Here is a 26,995-nt window from a genome sequence, read left to right on the forward strand (position 1 = left end):
TGGATGAATATACAGCATGATACATGACACAGTCGATTAAATTACTTTGTATAAAGCTCTGCATGTTATATATGAGGAGTGATGAAAATGTTTTAAACCTAAACCTGTAGTACTAGGGTGTTGTACCGTGTTAGCCATTATGAATGTAGAGAAAAGCCAAGGAAAATGACACCTTTTATTGGCTAACTAAAACTTGCCTGAAGAAGGGGCCTCAGTTGCCTCGAAAGCTTGCATATTGTAATCTTTTTAGTTAGCCAATAAAAGGTGTCATTTTCCTTGGCTTTTCTCTATAAACCTAAACCTGAAATAGACATCATGTGGTGCTGATGTTTTAAATGGACAGAGATGTGCGCTAATATATGTGAATAATTGACAGTGTATGTTTCTTGTTTTCAGAAGCAAATCAGGATAGGGATGACTGTATAAGGCCAAGATAACCTGGTGATGATTCAGTTTAACTAGAGTTATGTATCATTCTAGGTGTGTCCTTTGATATATTATATGTAATTTATGCTGGTGGTGCATGACTGCAGCATTTGCTATGTCGGACAGAATATTTGATTAATCTTTTACCAGATTGCATATTACGAGTCATACTCACATTCTGAACTCTTCTCATGAGCCATGCCAGACTTCCTTTCTGGCTATAACTATGTTTAGATTAGATTAGATTAGATTAGACTTTATTTGTTCCCAAGGGTAATTACAATTTTACAGAAACTCAAAACTATGCTTGGCGAGGCATGTCCTCCATCTCTCTTCATTTTGGGATGGTAGGAAATGAGCTTGGGATATGCAGAGCTTAGAGAAGTAGTCAGAAAAGTAAGTCACATATACATAACATATTAATGTTAGCGTTAAACTCTGATGTCAAGAAAACTCAGGCACTTTTATGAATTAATTTCCATTTTAGTGCAATGACTCGAATGTCTGCAAATGTGGAGAAGGTGATTGTAGTGACAGAGGTCTATAAAGATACGTGTTTTAAAAACAAAAATGGTGCGCTCAGGCTCGGTGGGCTGTAGTAGTGAGTGGTAGCTTGGCAGAGCATGATGGGTAATTGGCTTACTTGGCATTCACGTGCGGACGTGAGCATCAGCCAGATATCTCAATAACACTCTGGGGTTTGTGATCACAGAACCTATGCCCATTGAAAGATAGAAAAAGAGCCCATTGGGGAGACAAGGAAAGACCAAAGGAGCAAAGGACAGAATCGAGAATGGGAGCTAGCTCGGTGGCAAGAAGGCAGAGTGGTCAGTGGCTCCATGGAGGATGGCACTCCTAGGGGTGGATCGTCTCCTGTTGAGCAGTTTAATGGAGTGGTGGCAATCTTGAGGTAGCCTAGATGCTGAGGAGGGCATTAAACAGATGGCTGTTTGGCTCTGAGCATCCGGGCAGTTGCCAAAGAAGGTAGTTTGGCCGAGAGCATGTCAGCATCTCCAGCGTGCTACAAAAACTGTTTGGTGAGCTGGAAAAATGGAAGGAGGAAGACGCCCTGGGCTGGCAAGGCTAAGAAAGAGACCTGATGTGTACAAGGTTTTCTTTGAGGATTTTAATTGTGAGGATAATTTATTTATTGTTAACTGGTTTTAACCTCAAATTCAACACTTTTTATTACAGATTATTTATTTAACCATTTATAATGGAAGAAGAATACACTTATGCTTATTGAAACAAATAAAGTAGGAATACAAGCCTGGGCTAATCTCTGTTTACGGAACTGGAAGAGCATTATCACTTCTTAAAAAAGCATTATTGTGAGTTTTTCCTTTTTTTGTAATGTTATTTCAGCCTATGATTAAATCTGTAGGTGTTTGCTCATGAAATCAATAGATATGCTCTTTATTTTCCTGCTAAACAGCAAGACAAAAGGAAGTACCCATAAAAAGAAGATCTAAATAAAAATCTGAGATAAACATTGCTGTCAGGTTCAAACAAAAATGTACAATTTCTCCAAACTATGAGCCAGATTCAGCCATGCTTAATTCAGTTTAACAGTGTCAGTGCTCTAAAATTACCCAATTAGCTTTGGTTTATACAACCCAGGATTCTTCCATGAAATTATATTGGGACCAACGTGCTGCTAGAAATGATCTGGTGTATATAGTAGGGACTCTTTGAGGAGTATGATTTTGCAGTAATTAGAGAGAGCATTAATGATAATTAAAATGTAATTAATATGTACAGGCATAGCAATTAGAGGGCACTTAAGTTACCTGCAATTTGACACACTACATTGAAAAATGGTCCAAGTTTAACTGACACTGCTTTTTTCCTTTTGTTTGGTTTTGTTTTGTTTTACTTCCCCTGGCCTTCGTTACTTCTGCTTCTTGTCTGTAGCAGGAACTTCAGTTTGTGTTTCCCCTCCTTATCTCCTGGCTACTCTTCTGTTAAAAGCATGTCTGAATTCAATATGTTTTGATGGACTTGTTTTATAATTCTGTAAAAATCCACATTTCTATCTTTTCACAGGCATATTGCAAAGATCTTGGCTTACTTCCTTTTCATGTCTCTTCCTTTAGTCTTTGGTTAATGGAGACAGGGAGGCTGGCCGAGAAGCAAAGGTCTAAATAAATACAGCCCTGCAACTGTAACCTGGCACACTATGATGCAGTATAGTTGCAAATGTCAAGTTATTGTACCTGTATATCAAAATGTCACATATTACATTAGAATATCTGTGAAAATGAAAAATAAAGCCTGAGCTCAGTTTACATTTTAAGCAGAGGTCCAAGATTCAGCTTTCAAGGACAAGAGAAATACAGGAGGGTATACAGAAGAAGAGGATGACAAAGAAGAAGTGGGATACTCAGAGAGATGTAGAAAGCAGACAAGAGTACAAGGAGATAAGGGGCAAGGTGAAGAGAGAGGTAGCGAAGACTATGGAAAAGGTGTATGATGAGTTGTATGAGAGGTTGGACACTAAGAAGGGAGAAAGAGACCTGTACCGATTGGCTAGACAGAGGGACTGAGCTGGGAAAGATGTGCAGCAGGTTAGAGTGATAATGAATAAAGATGGAAACATACTCAAAAGAGAGGAGAGTGTGTTGAGCAGATGGAAAGAGTACTTTGAGAGGCTGATGAATGAAGGGAACAAGAGAGAGAAGAGGATGGATGATGTGGAGAGGAAGTGCAATCGATTAGCAAGGAGGAAGTAAGGACAGCTATGAAGAGGATGAAAAATGGAAAGGACGTTGGCCCAGATGACATACCTATGGAAGCATGGAGGTGTTTAGGAGAGATGGCAGTGAAGTTTTTGACCAGATTGTTTAATTGAATCTTGGAAAGTGAGAGGATGCCTGAGGAGTGAAGAAGAAGTGTACTGGTGCCGATATTTAAGAATAAGGGAGATGTGCAGGACTGCAGTAACTACAGGGGGATAAAATTGATGAGCCAGAGCATGAAGTTATGGGAAAGAGTAGTGGAAGCTAGGTTAAGAAGTGAGATGATGATTAGTGTGCAGCAGTATGGTTTCATGCCAAGAAAGAGAACCACAGATGCAATGTTTGCTCTGAGGATGTTGATGGAGAAGTTTAGAGAAGGCCAGAAGGATTTGCATTGCGTCTTTGTGGACCTGGAGAAAGCATTTCACAGGGTGCCTCGAGAGGAGCTGTGGTATTGTATGAAGAAGTCAGGAGTGGCAGAGAAGTATGTAAGAGTTGTACAGGATATGTACGAGGGAAGAGTGACAGTGGTGAGGTGTGCGGTAGGAGCGACGGATGCGTTCAACGTCAAGGTGGGATTACATCAGGGATCAGCTCTGAGCCCTTTCTTATTTGCAATGGTGATGGACAGGTTGACAGACGAGATTAGACAGGAGACCCCGTGGACTGTGATGTTTGCTGATGACATTGTGATCTGTAGTGATAGTTGGGAGCAGGTTGAGGAGACCCTGGAGAGGTGGAGATATGCTCTAGAGAGGAGAGGAATGAAGGTTAGAAGGAACAAGACAGAATACATGTGTGTAAATGAGAGGGAGGTCAGTGGAATGGAGAGGATGCAAGGAGCAGAGTTGGCGAAGGTGGATGAGTTTAAATACTTGGGATCAACAGTACAGAGTAATGGGGATTGTGGAAGAGAGGTGAAAAAGAGAGTGCAGGCAGGGTGGAATGAGTGGAGAAGAGTGTCAGGAGTGATTTGTTACCAACAGGTATCAGCAAGAGTGAAAGGGAAGGTCTACAGTACGATAATGAGACCGGCTATGTTATATGATTTGGAGACGGTGGCACTGACCAGAAATCAGGAGACAGAGCTGGAGGTAGCAGAGTTAAAGATGCTAAGATTTGCATTGGGTCTGATGAGGATGAACAGGATTAGAAATGAGTACCTTAGAGGGTCAGCTCAAGTTGGACGGTTGGGAGACAAAGTCAGAGAGGTGAGATTGAGTTGGTTTGGACATATGCAGAGGAGAGATGCTGGGTATATTGGGAGAAGGATGCTAAGGATGGAGCTGTCAGGGAAGAGGAAAAGAGGAAGGCCTAAGAGAAGGTTTATGGATGTGGTGAGAGAGGAAATGCAGGTGATGGTGAAACATAACAAGATGTAGAGGACAGAATGATATGGAAGAAGATGATCCGCTGTGGCAACCCCTAACGGGAGCAGCCGAAAGAAGAAGAAGATTAATCTTCTCAATAACTTTATTAATTTCAGATTCATGTGGACCCTATTATAGGGCACAGTCATCTACTCTTCTCACAGTTCCCATTCATTTGCACTGGACCAGGTTACTGTCAGCAGCTAACCAACTATGAATGTTTTTGGGATGCTGGGACAAAATGAAAATATCAAGAAAAAATATGGATTTACAGGTGGATTGTGCAGACTACAGTCAATGTTTCCCTTCCACTGGGAAATAAATTATTGTTGTTATTCTCACACTTACCGTGTGCATGTCACTGGTTTGTTGTTTATTGTTACCCACTCGTTACTTCCAGCCTGGCGACTATACATGTAGTAGCCACCAATTTCTTCTTGGGTCTGTGGGCATTTCCACTGCAGAACAACAGATGTATTTGTATTCCTACAGGCCACAACATCTCGTGGTGGTGGAGGGCATACTGCAAATAAGATAGCACATTAGTAAAGAATGTGGAGCAGGGATGCTACTTAGATGTTCAATGATAATTTTTCTTTATTTAGCTGAGGTGGCTTATAACAGCCAAAATGCTAATTAATTCATTTTCTGGCCCCTACTTATTTCAATACAGGGGCACAGAACAGGATCCAACTGTCTATCACTGAGCACACTTAGTCACACACCTATTCAATCATAAGGGTTGCCTTAGAGTCAGAATTCAAGATAAATGTATTTGGGATGTGGGAAGAAAACAAACAGAAATGAAAAATCCCACATAGACATGAGGAGAACACGCAAACATCATTCAGCACTTATGGTGCTACAACATACAATATAACACTTGGAAACCAGTTTGATTCCTGAGCTAAGTGCTTTCTGTGTGAAGCTTGCATGCTCTACTCATACATATGTAAAATTTCTTCAGACATGACTTTAAATGTCTGTGAATGTGTCCTGCACCGGAATAGCATCTGATCCTGTCTACACACACTGTGCCCACATTAGCTTTATTAGGAATAAGCAGTTACAGAAAATGGTTGGATGGATTATGTTTAATTTAAAATGTTGTACTTCAAATCAAGTCAAATTTATTCTAATGTGTATATAGAGCAATTAAAGTATGTCTTACATTCCTCAGAACAGTTGTCAAAAGTAAACTTATTAAATAAAAAGTATACATAGCATGCAATATGCATATTGTGGACACTGGCCCGGACACAGACAGGCAGACATCATTAGATCACCCAACACACGTTTATTTACAATATGTACAGAATAAAGTGCCACACACAACCCCAAAACTCCCCCAAAGTCCAGGCCTCACAATGCCTCTCTTTCTTTGGTCTGCCTCCACTCCTCTCCTCCTGAGCTCCGTCTTGCTTCCTCCTGACTCAAGCCATCGAATGGAGGGAGGCAGCCCCTTTTATACACACCCGGACATGCTCCAAGTGCCTCCCGATTAGCTTCCACCGGCACTCCCAAGTGTGGAGGAAGTACCTGATGTGCACCCAGAAGCACTCCGGGTGTCCCTGGTCTTCTTCCCCCCAGCACTTCTGGGTGTGGCAGAAGTGCTGAGGGCCAGGGCTCCTCAGACATTGGGGCGCCCCCTGACGGTGACCATGGGCCCCTATAGGGTTGAGCTTCTAAGCTCTGTTCCTGTGGTCCCCAAAGCCACCAGGGCAGTCGCCTCCTCGTGGTCTAGAGGAGACGTAAGCCTCCTCCTGGGCGTCCCGGCTGGGTTATAATGACAAAGCAAATTTATTAAAAATTAAAACTTGAAATCTCTCATTTCTATAAATATTCAGGCCCTTTGCAGTGGCACTCCAAATTGTGGTCAGATGCATCCCGTTCACTGTAGTTATCCTTGAGACGTGTTTAGGACTTGATAGAGTGTACCTGTGGCAAACTGAATTGATTGGACATCATTTAGAAAAGCACACACCTGTGTCTATACGTTCCCACAGTTCCCCCTGCATTCCAGGGCAAAAACCAAGCCATAAAGTCCAAGGAACTGTCTGTAGATCAAAATGTGGTGAGGCATAGATCGGGTAAGGGGGTAAAGCCATTTCTAAAGCTTTGACAGTTCCTAGGAGCACAATGGCCTCAATAAATGTGAAATGGAAGAGGTTTGGGACCACCAGAACTTCAATTAGAGTTGGTCATTATGCCAAACTGAATAAATAGACAAGAAGGGTTTTGGTCAGGAAGGTGACCATGAACATAATAAACTAAAAGAGCTTCACACGCCCTCTAATGAAATGGGAAAGACTACCATCTCAGAGGCACTCCATCAATCAGTCTATTATGGCAAACTGTCTGGAGAGAAGCCATGCTTGTACCAAGGTAAGTGACAGTTTAAAGGACTCTGAGTACATGAGGAAAAAGATTCTCTGGTTTTATGAGGCACAAGCTGAACTCTTTGGGCAGAACTCCAAGCACTATGTCTGGTGAGGACTAGGTACTGCTTCTCATCTATGCCTAAAGTGAAGCATTGTGGTAGCTGTATCAAGCTATGGGGGGTACTTCTCAGCGGCAGGGTTAGGGAGACTAGTCAGAATTGATGGAAGGATGAAAGCAGCCAAATATAAAGAAGACCTTGAAGAAAACATGCTCCAGATTGTACGTATCTTCAGACTAGGAGACGGTTCACCTTTCAACCTGACAATGGCCCAAAGCATACAGCCAAGACAACACTGGACTGGCTTCAAAACAAGTCTTTGACTGTCCTTGAGTGGCTTAAACCCGATTGGACATCTGTGGAATGATCTGAAGATGGTAGTTTACAGACCCTTCCCTTCTAGTCTAATAGAGCCTTATGGGATCTACCAGGAAGAATGATACAAACAGCCCAAATCCAGGTGTGCAAAGCTTGTGGCTACACTAGAAGACTCAAAGTTCTAAAGGGGCTTCCACAAAGTACTGAATTAAGGGTCTTAATGCTTATATGAATGAGAGAGTTCAGTTTTTGATTTTAATAAATTTGCATATCTTTCTGAAAGTGTGTTTGCACTTCATCATTATGGGTTATTAAGTGGAGAAAGATGAGTAAAAATGGCAAATTTATCCATTTAAAATTAAATCTACAACACAATAAATTGTACAGAAAGTGAAGTGTTCAGAATACTTTCTGAATCCACTGTGTCCTGAACAGAAGACAGATGGTGCCGATTATATTCTGTGCCATCCTAGTGGGTACATTCTTAATGGGAGATATTTTTTTTTGTATCAGGTAGGCAGTTTTAATTTCTTAGTTAACTTATCTTGGAGCTGCACTTTGGCCTTTTGTCTGCCATCACACCTGCCGAAAATCTCTGAACCCGAAGGCGACAACTGTTACATTTGTAAGATTAATGGTTACATCACGCTTCTTGAGAGTTGGTTTTGAGTGTTGCCTAAAAATATTAAGTGTTTTTAGAACTTCATGTTGTTCCTAACAAAAGCTGGCATTTGTTTAGTAATAATGGCATACATCAACATTGTTTCTGACATCAGTGTTTAAAAATAAACCACTGCTCCATGAGGAGATTTGTCTCCTGTTTGAAAATACTGGACTGTTCCTTCCAAACTGATAAAATGCTTCTGGCTATAACTTTCAGTCAATGAATGTTGAGCATTTCTGATCATTTTATCTGTTTTGTTTCTTACCAGTTTAATGTGTTTTAGTCTATCTAGCAGAAAACAGAATATTGGGCATTGTAATGGAAATTCAAATTATTATTATCATATAGCATAGCGTTCTCATCCATCCATGTTTTTAAACCTGCTTCATCCTGAGCGGTGTTTTGAATCATATCATAAGAAGAAGAATATTTATATAGCACTTTTTTGCTAACTACTCAAAACTCTTTACATGGATAGTGGGGAGCCACTTAAACCACCGACAAGTAGTAGCATCCACCATTTTTTGCAGCATTGTGCTCACCACGCATCCGATATTAAGTGATGAAAGGGAGAGAGAAACTTGTAGTTAATTAAAAACAGGAGGTGATCGGGGGTCAGAATGACTAGGCCATGGTGGACATTTTAGCCAGGACATTGGGGTAGACCTTACTCTTTAGGAAGGGTACTCAGGGATCTTTTTATGAGCACAGAGAGTCAGGACTTTGGTTTTACATCTCATGCAAAGGCCAGCACTGTTTTTACAGTACAGTGTCCTCGTCATTACGCTGGGGCATTGGGATCCACATACAGACCACAGGGTAAGCGCTCTCTGTTGGCCTTACCAATGCCTCTTCCAACAACAACCCAATGGTTTCCTAGATGGTCTCCAATCCAAGCACTGGCAGGGCCTAAACATGCTTAGCTTCACCTGGGTAGCCTGTTCTGAAATGACTGTGGTATGGCTTCTGACACAGGGTGGATGGCAGGAACAAACTCCTGGACAGGCTGCCAGCCTATCACAGGATGAGCTCAGAATCACCAATCACCTTCACTGAGAAATCTTTAGGATGTAGGTTTAAAGCTGGGGAGAAGTCTACAGAGATTTGAGGAAAACTTGTAGATTCTACACTGACCACAAATGGGCTCAAGATTCCAGGATGCTGGGTCCTTGATGCAGCAGAAGTTCTAAACCCTATGCCACCCTATCATCATTATAGGATTTTTCTAATTAAGGAGATTTACGAAATCATTTCAGGATGTCTTGGAGTATGTGGTTTTAGTCAGAATGAATCCTCATACACATTTTAGCCCACCCTTATTTGTTTAGCTATGCAGTTCCTGTAATTGTACACTGCGTTAGTTTGGACTTCACTGTGTAATAGTTTAAATGAAAGAGTAGCAGCTCTGTGACTAACATTTATTTGGCTTGAGCTAATTAAATGGTGACACACTCAAGAAGCAGGTACGATTTTACATTTGCAGTGATAAAGGTTAATTAGTATCCAAGAAGTAGTTCCCAACTTCTCAAATCCCCAAGTGCTGAAAGGTTTTAATTACATTTTTTTCTTTTACTAACTCCAACTTGTTTTTCACATTTCTCCCAATTAGTTCTAAGAATCTTTATAATCAGTGTTTTGGAATTGATTTTCCTTCTTTGCCCTAATAACATTAATCTCAGCTATCCTCTGACCAGTTTACCTTTTTCTAGTTTCTAATAATAAAAAAAGAATACTAATAAAATAGTAGTGCTGCTTACTATTCTGGTCTCTCCAGTACTTTGAAGCTGACTATCTGCCTTGCTTTTACATATCCTGCCTGGGCAGAGGTCCTCAAAGTGGCTTACAGTGTCTATAAAAAATATTCAAACCCTTGAAAGTTTTCACACTTTATTGTTATATAGCATTGAATCGCTGGATTTAATTGGGCTTTTTTGGCATTGATCAACAGAAACAGAATCCTTAATGTCAAAGTTAAAACAGATCTCTGTAAAGTAGACTATATTAATTACAAATATAAAACACAAAATTATTGATCATATAACTATTCACCAATTTAAAATGACACCACTAAATTGTCGCTGGTGCAGCCATTTGGATTTAGAAGACACAGAATTAGATCAATGGAGGTCACCTGTCTGGGGTTTCTATTGATTACAGTATAAACACACCTGAAAGTAGAAGATCCAACTTGTGTTGAGTCAGTATGGCGGCCTGACCTACACAACAATGACATACGAACACTCCAAGCAACTCTGTGAAAAGGTAACAAGTCAGGGGATAAATATGGAATGCAGTTAAGCCAGTGATTAAAAATAGAAAAGAGTATAGCAGAACTGTACATCTGAGTAGAGCCGGCTGGCCACAAAAACTGAGTGATTCTGCAAGAAGAAGACTAGACCGGGAAGCCACCAAGAGACCTATGAAGATTCTGAAGGAGTTACAGGATACAGACTGTGCAGAATACAACTGATACACGGGTGTGTTACCAATTGCAGCTTTATGGAAGAGTAGCAAAGAGAAAAAAACATATGTGACATCTCTGCTAGAGTTTGCCGGAAGGCATTTAGAAGACTGTGTCAGCTGGAAGAAGGTTTGGTGGTCTGATCATAATTAGACTAAATATCACATCTCTCTATATATAAAATCCAATGCCTGTCTGCTTTTCACAAGAGAACTACTTAACGGATTTAGATCAGGTTTTTTTTTCTAGAATTTGCTTAGACACTCCGGTTAATTTTGTGACTTCTCTCATTGCACTATGTATCATAGTTCGTTTGTGGTACTGATTTATTTGCATGGATCCGAGAGACATGCAGCAGGCCAAGGGGGGGGGTTTGGGCCCTCCTCACTCATGCATCAGCTTGGGGACTTGTACTGTACCTCCGCTTAGTTAGCGAACGAGAGAACTACTTAATGGATTTAGATCGTGGTTTTTTTTTCTAGAATTTGCTTGAACACTCTGGTTGATTTGCGCGACTTCTCTCATTGCACTATGTATCGTAGTTCGCTTGCGGTACTGATTTATTTGCATGAATCTAAGAGACACGCAGCAGGCTGAGGGGAGGGGGGACGGGACCCTCCTCACTCATGCACCAGCCTCGGAGCGTATCTTACCTCCACTTAGCTAGCAAACGGATTTAGATTGGGTTTTTTTCTGTAATTTGCTTGAACATTCTGGTTGATTTTGCAATATCAGGAATGGGGAGCCAGACAGGGCCCTCCTCCCTGTCCTGTTTCACTACTATACGGGCAAAGCCATGGGGGATGGCTAGTATAACATAAAACAAACACTACACATGATCAAAAACACACCATTCCCACCATGAAGGTGGTAGCAGCATCATGATGTGGGCATGTTTCTTTGCAGCAGGCAGGGGAAGGCTTGTGAGGATTGAGGTGGAAAATGAATGTAGCAAAATGCAGGGAAATCCTGGAGCAAAACCTGATGCAGTCTGCAAGAAACCTGCACCTTGGTGTAAATTTCTTTTCTAGAAAGACAACAACCCAGATTATAATACAAAACCTACACAGAAATGGCTAAACAACAACAGTGTTCATTTTCTGGTGTGACCAAGTCAGAATCAGAGCTTGTGCAATTTTATACGAAGAATGAGCAGAAATAATGTACAGATGGGCAAAACTGCCAAAGACCTGTGCACACTGACTCAAAGCTGTCATTTCTGCTAAAAGTACATCGACTACATACTGATCTGACTTCATTGTGTAGGTTAGTCCACCATACTGACTGATCACAATCAGGACCTTCCAAATAAGGTGCATTTAGACTACAATCAATTGAATCCCCAGACAGATCATCTCCTTTGAACTTATGATGTGGCTTCTAACACCAATTAGTCCATCCTATCCTTAGTAGTATCTCTGCCTCTTGGATCTATCATTTTTGTCCCACCCCGTCAAGATAAAGAAGAACATAAATAATTCTGTAATTAGAGGCTTGGTCTGCAGTTTAAAAGAGAACATTTTCACCTCTTCTTACCAAATGTATCTCTCAGATGGATGGGCTCACTTGGAAGAGATGGCTCACTAACTCCATACTTATTCACAGATTTGACACGGAACTGATAAGACTTGTCTTTGTTTAGGCCGAAAACTGGGAATCTCGGAGAACTGACTGGAATCTCAAAGTTGGCCATCTGCCATCTGCCGCTTCCTGCTTCTGCCTGAAGATGAAAAGAGCAAAGTATAATTTGTCTGGATATTCATTATGAAACTAATAAAACTTCTGAAAAAGCTTTACTTCTTCTAAGCATATTTGGAACTTTCTGCATAGTTTGGTGTTTTTTTCTCCTCCTCGATATATTTTTACAGGAAACATTCACTGAAGTGTGACAATTAAAATATCAATGAAAAGAACATCTTGTGGAGATCATACAGAAGGAGTTGATACAAGCCCTCATAAATATAACTGTCTAACTTGACTTAATCAGCCTATCAGTAGAGTGGCTTGTCCACTTGACTGGCCTTTAAGACCTTCTCACCTGTTAATCTAAGCAGAAAATCATTTCTTGTTCACAAGAAGATCGTGAACATTGAGGAGAACACATGGCTATGCCTGGTCTCCATGCCTAAAATATATATCTGTCTATCTATCTATTTAATCTAGAATTTATCTAATTCTTTTTTAACGAGAAGTCACCACTTTCAAGCCAGTTTTCTTCTTTTTTCACCTTTTCTACATAATAGTTGAGCGGTTCTCTGCCCCTGGGGTCTGGCTCCATCCAGTTTAGTACAATGTAGCTGCCGCTGACCTCACTGGCCTGCACTTGAGTAGGGGGTAATGGAATTCGGATGTCACCTGAAAATAACAGACCAAACAGCATTTAAGGATGGCATTTTGAGTGAAAAGAAAATGTACTTGCTCTTCATGCCCTTACATAAAAGAAAAATCAATACAAAACTGTAGACATGATGTTAAAAAAAGAAATCACCTTTTAAAGCTTTATGGCATCTGGTTCAATAAAGGCAGTGGCACAAAAGAAAAAAATATCAATGATTCTTTTCTTTCTTTTTTTCTTCCTAAAGTGTCGGGGTGCTGTTCTTTTATTAAGTGCCACAGCTGTTCACTTAGTGCATTCAATTAGCTTTGCTGTCATCATCATCTGCCCCTGCAGGCACTCATCTCTGCTTTGTACAGGTACTGCAGTGCTTCTTGATCATCCAAAGCTTTAAGAGTCATTTATTGCTTTCAAGGAGCCATCATTGTATTAGAGAAAAGCATTCTCAATGTTTACTGACCAAAAATAGACAACGGCCGGGCAGCAGAATTAGGCCAAAGACAATTCTCCTATATTTCTGAAAAGTGGTTAAATTCTGATACGTTGATGTGCTATGCATATTTGATTTGTTTTCACAATACTAAAATAAATGTGCTCCGTTCACAATAGACACTGGATCATACTACATTTGCAAGATGACACTAATCAACAGAAAAAGAGTACTATATGATATTTCACCCGGTACCATATCCACAATAAGATGCTAGGTTTTATAGTCGATACATGGCATGATCCCGGCAATCATGAACAGTTAGAGCTTCCCTTCCAGCCCCCAGCATATAAAAAGGATGAAAGTTTCAAGTTATGTATATCAAGTGCTATTGACAACTGTGAAGATACGTAGTAAGAATAATGAACATAGAGAACCTGCAGTGCATAATTTAATCGTTTGTATAACTTTTTCAAGCAACAGAATTATGTCTATTGTTCTCATACAAAGCTGAAAAAATAACCATATGAGCAACATAACATAATTTCTAATTGAAACTTTGGAGCAAAATGGCTTAGTCAAGCTATCAAGCTCCAGAAAGTTTGGTTTAGCACAAGTGGTTCTCAAACTCTGGCCTCAGGACCTCATGTGGCAGCAACTTTTTGTTCCAACAAACGTCCATTTTGAATTGGACTCCTAGCCTAATTAAGGAAGGTGGCATTTCTAAATGCTATGTTTTGGGGTCAGTAAGTTTGGTCATTTTTTTATGAGAATGTACCTAGCAGTTATGTATGTTAAATGAGGACAATTTGTGTGTTTTGTTATTTTTTTTTAACTTGGATTTTAAGATTTTCATCATCTTCATGACTTTCACTTTGCTTTTCCACAGCCTTTATTTACTAATGAGCACCTCAGTGAAGTAGTTGCAGCCTTTCAGTGTTCAGTGTCACTTGCCTGGGTGTCTGCTCTGCTTGTTGTTAGTTAGATACAACTAAAAAGAGCAAACTACCCAGAAAAAGGGCAGATTATCAGGAAAAAAATAAAAGACAGCTAAGCTTTTAAGCTATAGCAAAAATATAAATGGTTCCAAATGTCTTATAAATGTAAAAATCGCACTGCAGCACTTTTCTGAATGCAAAATACGATAAGGAAAAAAAGCACAGCTAATTAAACGAGATCAGTCTGAGGTGAAATGACTCAATGATTATGACAGTTTTGGAGAACAGAAACCTGCAGCCACAAGGCGTCCATAGGACTACTTTGACAACCACTGGTTTCGCATGTGGCTTGATTGCAGCGTGCCATCTGCTCATTTTGCCAGTCTTTATTTTGGTTCATTTTTTAATGAATGGGTTTTACTTCATTGGTGACCCTAATGTCTCTTGGATTGTGTCAGTGAGGATGTCTGCATTAGCATGTCCTGCAATGGACGAATGTTCCATCTTGGCTTGATTCTTGATTTACTCTTGGCACACCATATCCCTGATATTTATATATATATATATATATATATATTATAGATATATGGTGAATAAAGTTAAGCAAACAGTGCATTTTTAATTGGTGGTTGAGTTCGGATGCTGTTTTGGTCAGCATAGTGGAAATATGTTTTTGAGATTTAGTGCCTAAGTAGAGTACACACCACCTTCATTTCCAGCTCTGTAAACACTAGTGAGATTACATTGGTAGTACTGAGTGAAGTGCTGGTTTCCACATTACAGGAAATAAACACAGTGCATCTCAGGCCATAAGTGCATGGCCTTACTCTGACAGACCAAGAGCATTGATCCTGTTTAGAACTGAACAAAGACGGGGAACTACATGGATCGTCATTGGCCATCAGAATTCTTAAAATTCATCAAAGATGTTGATCAAGCCTTGTGGTGTTATGGGTCCACAGCTCGTTGAGCAAAAGGCCATTCATTTTAAATAATCACCGCACCCGAGGCGGCTTCGTGAGGGGGGCGTTGTTGTAGCGAGCCGCGGGGCGGTCATCGATGTGGGCGTTTCTCACCGTGTGCACAGGTGAGGAACTGCCCATATTCGTGATTGCTCCCGTGGCTAATGCTACAGCTGTGATGGCCCCTCACGTTTTAAAAAGAAGCGAGTCGGTGTGGAGGGGGAAAAAATGGAGAGAGAAAAAAAGGAAAGGAGAGGACGGAGGTTACCGGGAGCAGGAGAGGAAGCAGGCGGTGCGTGAGTGTGGTGAGCGCGATCGGCCGTGGACAGCTGCGTGGAAGCTGGGTGTTAGGCCGACACCCAGGTGTTTGTGTTGATGTCGCTCCCGCTGAGCGATCAGGTAGTGGGAGTGACCAGGGAAGGCGACTGGCCGCAGAGAGGCCAATGAAAGGCAGCGGAAGTCGGGAGGCTTGGTGGTGGAGTCCCCAATGTGTGCGTCCTGGTCATTGGTGGACATCAAGTCTCGGGGACTGGGATGAGTGCCAGACCGAAGCCAGGGATCGGGAGGTCTCCAGTCTCGCTTGTGTTGTAGGAGGGCAGCTGCAGAGAGCGTCTTGCCTGCTGCTAAGCCCAAACGGGATAAGCAGGTGAGACGCTAACCGAAACGCTACACCGGATTTGTTGTTTTAAAGAACTGCTTCCATGAGAAGATTTTAACTTCTCGTTTTAAAGGATTGTTTTTTCTATTGTTTTAACCTCCACGTTTTACCTTTTATGGATTATTTATTGAAGAACTGCACTTTATGAACACTGTTTATTTTGTTGACTGTTTTAAATAAAAGCACTGTTGCACTTTCTACCTTCCCCTTGCTCAGTAATTTGCCTCCACTGACTAGCTCACTCGGTTTCATTATCGACGGTGTTGGGTTCAAGTGCTTCCAACAGCAATGGGAGTGTGGAGCCAGAACCCACATCGGCACAAGCCTTCATTTTAATAAACAATTGCATAACTAAGAATACTGCTGGAAATGAAGTGGAAATGTATTCAACTTCAGAGAAGGAGTCATGGATAGTGATGAGTGAAATGATTTGCAACAAAAGTCAATGTTTCATGACATCCAAATTCTTAAAATTCATTAAAGATATTGATCAAGCCTTCATTTAAATAAACAGACACATCCCTACAGACCCTACTAAATGAAGCAGTAGTGAATTCAAGAAACAAACCAGGAAACACAACTTCAGACTAGGGGTCAGGGATAGCGATGAGTGAAATGATTTGCGTGAAACTGAATTTACAGCAACATTTAGTATTTTGCTTTGCTAAAAAACTTTTGAAACAAGTTGTATTTTTCTTTTAATGAAATTTATGCCAGTGGTATGCGCTAATTCCACATGCAACTGTCTATCAATTAGTATTTAAACAAGGCTGTCTAGTGGGAAAAAATAAATCTGTGGACGTGCGCATACCCATAAGTAGGATAATGCAGATATGAGGTAACAGCATTTGGAGCAGGGCTGGGCAGCTTTCAGTGCAGTGAAATTTTCATCTGGCAAAAACTCAGCAATGTTCATGATGGTATGTTTTAGTGTGTGTTTACCTGTGGAACTGTCAAATGTTTAAAATACATATTACACTCCTCTGCGAATGAGAATAATACATAAAATTGATATTACTGCTGTGGTGGGTATTACATGTGTTACACAGATGCTGAAAAAACACAGATAAATACAGAAGTTTGAATGAGACTTTAGAAAACATAGACACACACGAACCAAATCCTGAATGTTTTGCTCATCACTAGCCACAGAAATCTGGAATGGACTATGCAGACCATAATGGACAGATGAAATCCCGGGAATAAGGATTTATTACCTAGCCAAAGTAACTCTTTTGGCTGCTCCCGTTAGGTACTAACTGGGCTAAATAAAATTTCTTATATTGTAAGTTCATTGTTGACATTGCTTTAGACAGCCATCCTTCTTGGGGAATCTCTGAATTGTGTCATTTCCATTGTTAGTTGTCAAACATGCTGAGATGATTAGCTCCCTCTTAAAATCTCTTACTTAGGATCATTTCAGAGGTATCTGAAAAGCTCCTTAATTTACTGGTTAAAGATCATCCATAGGCTGTCATTTCTATTAAGGGGAAGGATTCAAAGTTGTTTTCATTTTTATCTGAAATACATTCAGGTAGTAAGTGGCAGATTTGAATGATGTGCTTGTTGCAATGCTTCTGTTTTATAACACGATGCAGTGCACCTGGACCACAAAAATTGATGTGAGACAAAAATAAAATTATGCATGAAAAATTAAGACACTGGAGAACTAAAATGGAAGAAGCAGAAGTCTTGTAACAAGTATTGTTATATACATCTTCTGTTGTTCCTGGTTTCTACTCAATAAGCTGTACAAATCTCTTTGAGTACACCACTCTGATTGCCAGTTGAATATGCACCCATTCACTAACATGAAAGTGACTGTGGCGTAGTTGGCACACAGTGGCAGATTGGATTTCCAGTTTTCCTCCTCTAATCAAGTGGAAAATGTCCATTTCCTCAACAGACTTCTTCAGATCACCAACCTTACAAGTGTTCTAGTTAATCACAGACTTCTGTGTGTCATCACATCGATGTTAGAGCAACTTACATGAGGCTCTTGGGATGTCTTTGCCTCCTTAATCCTGCAGTTTCATAAATTTATTCAAATAGACCATGAGGTTATATCCCTGGTAGTTTTTCCCACATCCTGGTTAAGTATCCAATACATTTCTGGTATGTTTTGTTTGTGGCAAAGAAACTAAGGATAAGGGTATCTCAAGTGCTAACAATGCAGGCCACAAATTCAGGCCTCAAGGCATTCCCATCATTTTCCTTCATGATCTTGGCCATGTTGGAATGTTAGTTAATTTATTATTTTAAGATCTACGCCTTTGTGGACATATCTGTCACTCTCATTTACCCACACATTTATATTTGTAATGAAAGACAGGTAGGAATAAACAGTGTTCAGGACTAAAAATACACTAGGAAGATAATAAACATTATAAAATCCTTAGGCAGATCCCACTTAAGAAGCATCCTCTGAGGTATGTGAAGGGAACAGTATTAGCATCAAGCAGCTAAGCAGCAATAGCTACAGTTGTGTTTGAAAGTTTGTGAACCCTTTAGAATTGTCTATATTTCTACATATTTCTGGGGGTCACACCAGATACTGAAAGCAAAGGTTCACATACTTTTGCCACTCACAAATATATAATATTCAATCATTTTCCTTAATAAATAAATGACCAAGTATAATATTTTTGTCTCATTTGTTTAACTGATTTCTCTTTATCTTCTTTTAGGACTTGAGTGAAAATCTGATGATGTTTTAGGTCATACTGTATTTATGAAGAAATATATAAAATTCTAAAGGGTTCACAAACTTTCAAGCACAACTGTACAGTAAGTGACATTAGATTTATAAGATACAGGAAACTTGATTTAAGAGACTTTTGCTGGGGCCTTTGCACCTGTAGTCTGGATACTGCGATTTTGTGTCATGTCTGCCTTGAGGTAACTGATGGCAATGGGTGTACATAGGTACTTACACCTAGAGACTTCACAGATGTCTTATTGTCATTGCAATTACGTTCTGTGATTTTGCTCAGTAAATATATATAATTAGAGTTGCAATTTTGATCTTCAGAAAGAAGACACATTATCACAGGGTACTAAAAACAGTCCCTAGGCAGGAACCTGGCAAAACGGTAATTATGTGACAGCACAGGCAGAAAGGAATTGCAAATTGGGACCTTGTTGATGAAACAAGCAAACTGTTCTAACAATCGTGTCATCTAACTTTAAAGAAGACAAATGTTTAGACCATATGGGAATCTCTGCACGGCTAATGGAACTGCCATGTACTGACCATGGTGTGTCAGATCTTCAAACACAACATGGCTCATGTCAGTTACTAAAAGTAACAAGCCCTAAATACAAACGGCTGCTTCGTTCACATGTCCCCCTTTTTTTTGATGCTACAATGGCCCAGTGCAAAATGATTTTTAAAGGTTTGTGAGCCACCCATATGGTCTGTGTTGCAGTAATTCTTTTTCAAGTTCATCGCAAATCTTGGCGCTTTTGAAAGCGTGTTTGAGTGAAAACTTAAAAGTCAGACACGCTTATTAAACATGTTATTTGAAAATTGTAGTCTCTGAAGAAGATCTGCTCAAGACAAAACTTTTGAAGACCCTCTATCATTTATCCATTTGTTTATGGAACCCATGTAATCTAATTAAAGAGCTGCAGGACAGTAAAGCCTACACTGCCAGCCGTGGGCACAAGTTAGTAATTAATCGTGAATGTAATGGAAGTCCAATGCAGGGGACACTCATGTAGATATCCACAGTGGGCTAGTTTAGAAATGCCAGTGAACATGCACATTTGGGTGTGCCAGGATTTAAAAAGAATTTCACGTATTTAAATCTACAAAGTATGTATATAAAAGCCAAAAACCACTGACTCACTCATCACCAAATCTCCTGAACCATGAGGACTTGGGACTTGAAATTTGGAACATAGGTTACCCTTGGCCCATAGGTGCTCACTAAAAAATGGTTTTAAAAGTTTCGTGATCCAAGCACGTTCTCTCGTATGTCTGTCCGCTTTTCATGAGAGAATTACTTAATGGATTTAGATCTGGTTGTTTTCTATATTTTGCTTGAACTTTCCGGTTGATTTTGCGACTTCTCTCATCGCACTAAGTACCATAGTTTGCTTGCGGTACTGATGTATTTATGCAAATCCAACAGAGTGGCTGTGGGCTGAGAGCAGGGGGGCGGGGCCTTCCTCATTCCCTTGCCAGCCTCTGTTCGAGTTGGTCTACATCCCACCACGTGTTGGAGCGTACCTTGCCTCTGCTTAGCTAGCAATACCTGTTTGTTCAACAGACACTATCATCTACAGATTGTTAAGGAGTAACATTTCACATTTTTGAGAGAGAGATCAGAGCTCCATGTGTTTTAGAGGGTAGCTGCTGATTGCCAGAGATATCACGGCCATGTGCTTTTCTCCCCATGCGGGGAACGCTCTCCTGTCAGAGCTGAACACGATCATATATAATGCCAACGTCTATTGATTTTTAAAGTTTGTCCTGTTTCATTACTATTTGGACAAAGCCAAGGGGTACAGCTAGTGTATTTATATTTTCTTTTCTTAAGTCACAAAATAGTGATGTCCTCAATTGCACAGTTGAGATGTTATGTGTTTCTAGGTCTTCTTTTCAACAGCTGATTCTTGAATTTTGACAGTTGCAACCAAAAGAAGTTGCCCTCTCTCATGCAATTCCTCAAGCTAGTTCAAGTGTGAGTAAAGAGCCTCCAATACCTCATCCAACACCAAGAAAAATGCAGGAGTTTCTCAAACCAATGATGAAAATTTTTTTTTTTATTAGTAACACCAAAACCGGCGATTCTGATAGATCCAAAGTAGTGTTTACAATTTCTTTGTTAGATGAACAACCATTAGAATGGATTTCTGCATTATGTGATCTGAATCACCCATGTAGTTTTTCTTTAAAACTTTTCCAGAAAAAAAATAATTGTTAGGGAAGAGCAAGCTATAACTTCTTTTAAAAAGAAGAGGCCTGTCCAAATATCTTTTAACTGGACTTAATTGAGAAGCAAGATAAAGAAGAACAAACCACACCAGACATGGCGATCATCATTTCCAGAGAATCTAAAAGAAATGGGCATAACATGGCATTGATCTTGTACTGTTACCACCTGTTCCTAGCAACTCTGAATCAGATTAAGCACATTTGAGAATTATTGTATTCTGAGTTGTGGCAAGCAGTATAAGAGTCATGTCAAAGCAAGACGATCTGAATTACAGTTCAAAAGGAGAACTGATTCAGACTTGCAGACAAGCCACAAGAGAAGACATCAAGCCACTGGGGTGTCGCACAGGCGGGGCACTGCCATATTTCAAATTTGTATGTGTTTGATGCAATAAACCCAATCAAACGCAATAACAGCATTATTACATACACAGGGGTGTTTTCTTTTAAACAAGTCTCCAGGCTACCTGCTCTCCTTCATTAGTAAAATACGTGGCTTGCGCATGTATATGCCGAGATGAGCAGCCCATCACAGCTGAGTACGTCAAAGATCCCACGTATGCTGTGTCACATACAGTGAAAGACTCATTAGCTTTGAATAGCTGAGTTTCAGGCCTTCTCAAAGATGTCTATGATTGGTCACTTTGACTAAATATCACAGCTATGCGTAAAAGACAAGAAATGTACTACTTATGCAACAGCTACTCTTTATGCAAGGTTACGCACTGGCTGCTGTGAGACCGCATGGTTGATGTGCAATAAGACTGGACAAACAGGTAGTTGTGAAGGTTGTGAGGTTTGCTGCCAGATCTCAGTTAAGCTGCCCTTCCTGATCTCCATCCACACAATGCATTCTCTCAGTGCCATGTCCATTGCTGTTAGTGTTGCCCCCTACACATCACTGCAATCAAAGTATAATGAATTTCTAGAAATTTGATGGCAACATCAGAAAATGAGACAGCCAACTGAAATTTCTCATATGACAGAGACTGTTCTGATCGTACGACAGCCCAATTGTAAGATGTAACACAAACCCTCTCATACTGATCGCTGATGAAGATGAAATTTGGACTGACACAGAAAATCAGTCAGTGACTACAAATTGGGTGTAAAATCGTGCCAAAAATCACAACCTGTATGCCTGACTTAAGCTGATAAACGTCATACCAGTAGTCTTTCCTGAAAGAAAAACATGGGAGGTTTGCAAAAGAGTCAGAACAGGGAAAAAAAAATCTGAACCACATTCCAATATTCTATCCAATGCTAAAAACTAAGAACTGCTGAACAATTAATACATTTTGAAACCTGACAAAATTTGACATCCTTCATTACTTTTATACTGTATTTTATCTTTAAGGTTAAAAATCCTAAAGAAGTTAGGAAGTTAGATGAACACCTGGAAAAACATGAATAAAGTTACCTTCAATTTCATCTTTTGTTACTGTGATCTGCTTGCCATGGTCCAGGTCAATGACTGTTGAAAGAAAATGTTAGCATTAACAAGACTGAATTTCCAGGGACTGCAAAGATTATAACAATGGCACCACATTATTATTACACATTATTTATGGAGATATGTGTTTCTTTGAGATACTGAGATCAGTTCAGGATTCACAACTGAGCAGATTTCTACCTTAACAGGTGCATTTCATGGTAGTGCAGTACTGGAAGTTGAAGAACTCAAGTATTTATATATAAAGTACACATTGCATTTATACAAGTCAGAGCTCATAAGTATAATATAACTACCAGGCAAACATTCAGGACTCTGATTTTAAAAAAACAAATATACGAGGGAAAATAGTCCTAATTCAATATCTTTGTGCTGTTTTTGGAATTGCAAATGGAACAAACAAGTCATGACTGAATAAAATGAGAGGTTGTAAAGAGCAACTCTGTATAATTTATTTATTTATTTGTTTTGAGTTTGGATTTATAGTCAGTTATCAAAAATACTATTAACATCCAAAGGAGTGTCCTTGAAACAGCAAATGGACCTGCAGTCGAGTTCTTATCTGTGACAGAAAGAAATTTAAACTGTCAAATAATCTTTTTTGATTCAAGACAATGTAGAGTATTACTGTACACCAAATTCTTTTTCTCCACTTATTTTCTAAAAAATATGAACAGCTTGGTTTTTCATTTTATTTTATATTGTGCTTAATTGCTTTGTTAAGAGCTGACAACACTGTTTACTATAAAGACTCTGTTTACAATAAATACAGATGGTCTGAATGACTAATGATTTATTATAATATGAAGAAGCATTAAAGATAGATAGATAGATAGATAGATAGATAGATAGATAGATAGATAGATAGATAGATAGATAGATAGATAGATGTGAAAGGCACTATATAATAGATAGATAGATAGATAGATAGATAGATAGATAGATAGATAGATAGATAGATAGATAGATAGATAGATGTGAAAGGCACTATATAATAGATAGATAGATAGATAGATAGATAGATAGATGTGAAAGGCACTATATAATAGATAGATAGATAGATAGCTAGATAGATAGATAGATAGATAGATAGATAGATGTGAAAGGAACTACAGTATATACTAGTTAATAATAATAATACATAGATAGATAAAACAGGTAGAATTGATTAAAAAATCATTAAGTGCCATAAAGTAACTTTAAAACTTGGAACTAAAGTTAGCATAATAAACACGGCTGATTAATTAGTGAACTGCACCCTGCTATCAGCATGTTGTTTTGTGAATATATTTTGGCCACTTTCATTTTTTTTCTCTCTCTTCTTTACCCATGATTCTCCCTGCTTCTAAAGGATCTGATATGGTCACTGGTTCGGTCTTCATAGATGGCCGGCTAATCCCGACTTTGTTCACAGCCCGCACTCGGAAGTAATAGGTTTTCCCATTTGTAAGACCTTGCAGTGGAAATCTGCAGAGTTTATGGGGCTCATCATTGCACTGAACCCATTCTGCAGTTCCTCTTTCACATCTGTGAATATAAAAATGAACAGAAAGGTTAGCGCAGAATTTAGAAAAATAAAAGTTCTATTCAAAACACCTTTGTAATTCCAGGCATGTCATAGCTGTCACAGCAGAGCACACTGCAATTTCATTTGGGACACAACTACAAAACTGGGTTAGAGGAAGAAGCTTTTTAAGTGACATAACACAAGGAAACAGGTAAAATGTTCATTTTTAGGCATATCTTGCACTGACAACAAAAGCATCCTTTAACTTACTGTATGCTATTGAAACATGCAGAACTGCAGTCCTAAAATAAAGGTTGTTTATATAGAATAAGCTGAACTTTTCCATGTTGGCAAAAAATTCTTTTGTTTTCAGCCATGAAAAAATATAGTTTGACATTAGTGATGAAACTTTCTTAAGTAGTGATCTTTAACGGCTTGTGTTTCTCACTTGTTTTTGTTCTTGTATTCTGTATCCTGGACTTGTCTTGCATGTCTGTGAGTCTTATTGTGTGCCTGCTGCTCAGTCGCTCAGTCTTAAAATTCTTCTGTGATGTGCTTGATGTTCAGTAGATGTCATCTTTTTCCTTCTTTCTACTACAGAGGACTTTGGCATAATTATGAACTGTGAACCTGGAGATTATTAATAGATTAGCTTGATGGGACTGTGCTGTGATTATAATAAACATTTTTAGTCACAAGTAAAGTTTCCACCAGGTTGCTGTGACCTAAATTTTTTTGAATTTGTAGAACCTATTGGGCTATATTCTGGATTACTTCTTCGTTGTCTGCGCTTGTCAGTGTCTCTCTGCCTCTTCTGTCTTGGTCTTCAGCACTTAATCATCTTTGGTGATGTGCTTGATGCACATACATTTCTGCGTGTTTGACATTTTTGCGTTTTGTAACCCAACACTTCACATTCATCAGATGGCACTGTGTCTCCTCTTCTTCAGGACAACAAAAGTTTAGATATAAGCAGCAGTAACTCTATGCCAGTTGTCGACACACGTAAGAGCTCGCATTTCCTATAGGAGTCTGAACATGTTTGTGACCACTGCATGCATTTCTCCGTGTTTGCTGTTCTTGAATTTTGTATGCCGCACTTAACTTTTTTTGAAGATCGCATGCATTCCTCTGTCTTTGTCATTGCTGCATTGCTGCAACAGATACTGCAGCCCTTCTTCGTCTTCTTCTTTTTATTATTATTATGGTATTCCCTGTCAAGTCATCTGCCTCTGATTTGCTTGATGCATAGCCGACATTGCTGGTTTTTGTTTTCTTTCCACCATGCCACTTTGTTTCTTGATCATTTAACCATAACAAACCCATAACACTAGGTCTGTTTTGGAGGTTGGCACCACATGAAATTTTTGACAATTTCAGTACATATCAGGCCATAAGCTTTCAATCAAGACTAAGATCAAGATTCTAACCTCAGTCGCTGGTGAGTAATAACGTAACAGATGGACATACTTTAGCTTTTTATGTACGAGGTGTGGCAGAAAAGTAATGAGACTGGCAACACTGCAAGCGATCTGGCAATGCTGCGCTGTTGTCCTTGATAGAGCACGTGTATCACTACCCTCCCATAGCTCAGTGCGAGTTTCAACTCCTTCCGTTAACTACGTGATTTTTGTGACTGCTATTAGCGAAGTTGTGTTTTGGTTGCGTCACGCAAAATGGAACAGCGGAATTTGGAGCAACGTTGTGCCATTAAACGGCAAGTGTGATGTTTGAAAAGTTAAAACAGGCCTATGGGGAACATTCTTTATCCCGAGCTCAAGTTTTTCGCTGGCACAAATCATTTTTGGAAGGCAGAAAACATGTTGAAGATGAACACCGTTCAGGGAGGGCTTCAACTTCGAAAACCAATGAACGTGTGAACACTCTTGTGAGATCAGACCGTCGTTTTAACATTAAGAATGTTGAGTGAACAATTAAATTTGAACAGATTTACCGTTCATCAAATTTTGACTGAACATTTGCACATGCGAAAGGTCTGTGCCAAAATGGTGCCGAAAAACTGCCCTCTCCATAACAGAATTTTTTACCTGAAAAGGCATTCCTGTGGTTCCCCAGCCCTCTTATTCACCTGACCTCAGTCCGTGTGACTTTTTCCTAAACTGAAAAATGTCCTCAAAGGACGTCATTTCGGGACTTTAGAAAACATCCAAAAGAGTGTAACGGACATGCAGAAGACCATACCGGTTAAAGACTTCCAGCGCTGCTACCAACAGTGGGAACAACGTCTTCATCGGTGTGTAGTTGCCCAAGGGAACTACTTTGAAGGGGATAACATTGATGTTTGAAAAAAATAATAACTTTGGTAAATACAAAATCAGTCTCATTACTTTTCTGCCACACCTCGTATATAGAATTTTCCTGGAAGAATTAATACATATAGGGAGCCCTAAAAGCTTCAGCTTATTTTACTGTAAATTAGATGTGATTTATATAACAATTTCTGGTAATAATAAGACATTTCTGATGAAAATTAAACAAACTATTCCCCAGCCAGTATGGAAACAATCTGCAAAGATGTATTGGCTTGATTACATCCAGGAGTTTTAGTGGTTTGTACAGACGTTGACAAATTTCCAGGTACCCTACCACAAATAAGGAAGAAACCGCAATTGTCTCTGAAATAACTTGATACTGACAAAAGTACTTGGCACCCATCATAGGTTATTCTGTATTTAACAAAAAACAGACGTTGCTTAAGAGGTTTCATTGTAATAATAACACAAATGAAAATAGCTTTCGACAAAGATGATGAGACCCAAAGAATAACTGTGCGGTCTCCATATTTCACAATAGGTATAGTGTTATTTTCTTTGAAACCTTCATTTTTTTGTTTGTGGAGATGAAACTGATGCAACTTGCCAAAAATCTCCATAGCGTATCTCTGGGAGTGTCTTCAGGTGTCAAGACCTCTAACTAAATTACACAATGAGGTGAAAGTCACTCGGAGTTGTAAATAAACTCCGTTGCTTTGAATATTTGCAATTAATTTTTACTGTATTTTCTCGTTTTTTTATCCTTGCCAGTTCTTTGACTACATCTTTTGTATGTGATCTTAATTTTGTTGGTGATTGTTAGTCTTTCTGGTTTTGATCACCATATCTCTTCCCCTGGTCATGAACTTAAAGAAAAGGAAAGCAGAGGACCAAATTTCAGAATATAGTGTAAACACTGGGCAGCCATGTAGAAGAAGACCGGCCCTTGCCTTCTTTCTCAGGAGCTGCATTGTGTCCATCTCTGCTGAACTCTTCTGTTTTTACTCTTAGGCACTTTTCCTTCTGCCAGGAGGCTCCTACATCTGCATATGCTATGTTCTTCTTTCAGAATATGACCTT

General features: G+C 39.5%; 1 protein-coding gene across 2 annotated transcripts in view; it reads right to left on the reverse strand.

Annotated features, from left to right (window-relative positions):
- Positions 1–26,995, reverse strand: part of myom3 (myomesin 3) — a 313,022-nt gene that overhangs the window by 136,156 nt on the left and 149,871 nt on the right. For both annotated transcript variants that reach the window (XM_039740882.1, XM_039740883.1), the window contains exons 12-16: positions 23,463–23,662; positions 22,103–22,156; positions 12,645–12,772; positions 11,954–12,137; positions 4,883–5,057 (exon numbers count right to left, since the gene is read on the reverse strand). In XM_039740882.1, coding sequence (XP_039596816.1) covers positions 4,883–5,057; positions 11,954–12,137; positions 12,645–12,772; positions 22,103–22,156; positions 23,463–23,662 — 741 coding nt within the window. The remainder of the gene's footprint in view (positions 1–4,882; positions 5,058–11,953; positions 12,138–12,644; positions 12,773–22,102; positions 22,157–23,462; positions 23,663–26,995) is intronic.

Source organism: Polypterus senegalus, chromosome 17 (genome assembly GCF_016835505.1).
Source record: "Polypterus senegalus isolate Bchr_013 chromosome 17, ASM1683550v1, whole genome shotgun sequence".
In the NCBI taxonomy this organism is placed as follows: domain Eukaryota; kingdom Metazoa; phylum Chordata; class Cladistia; order Polypteriformes; family Polypteridae; genus Polypterus; species Polypterus senegalus.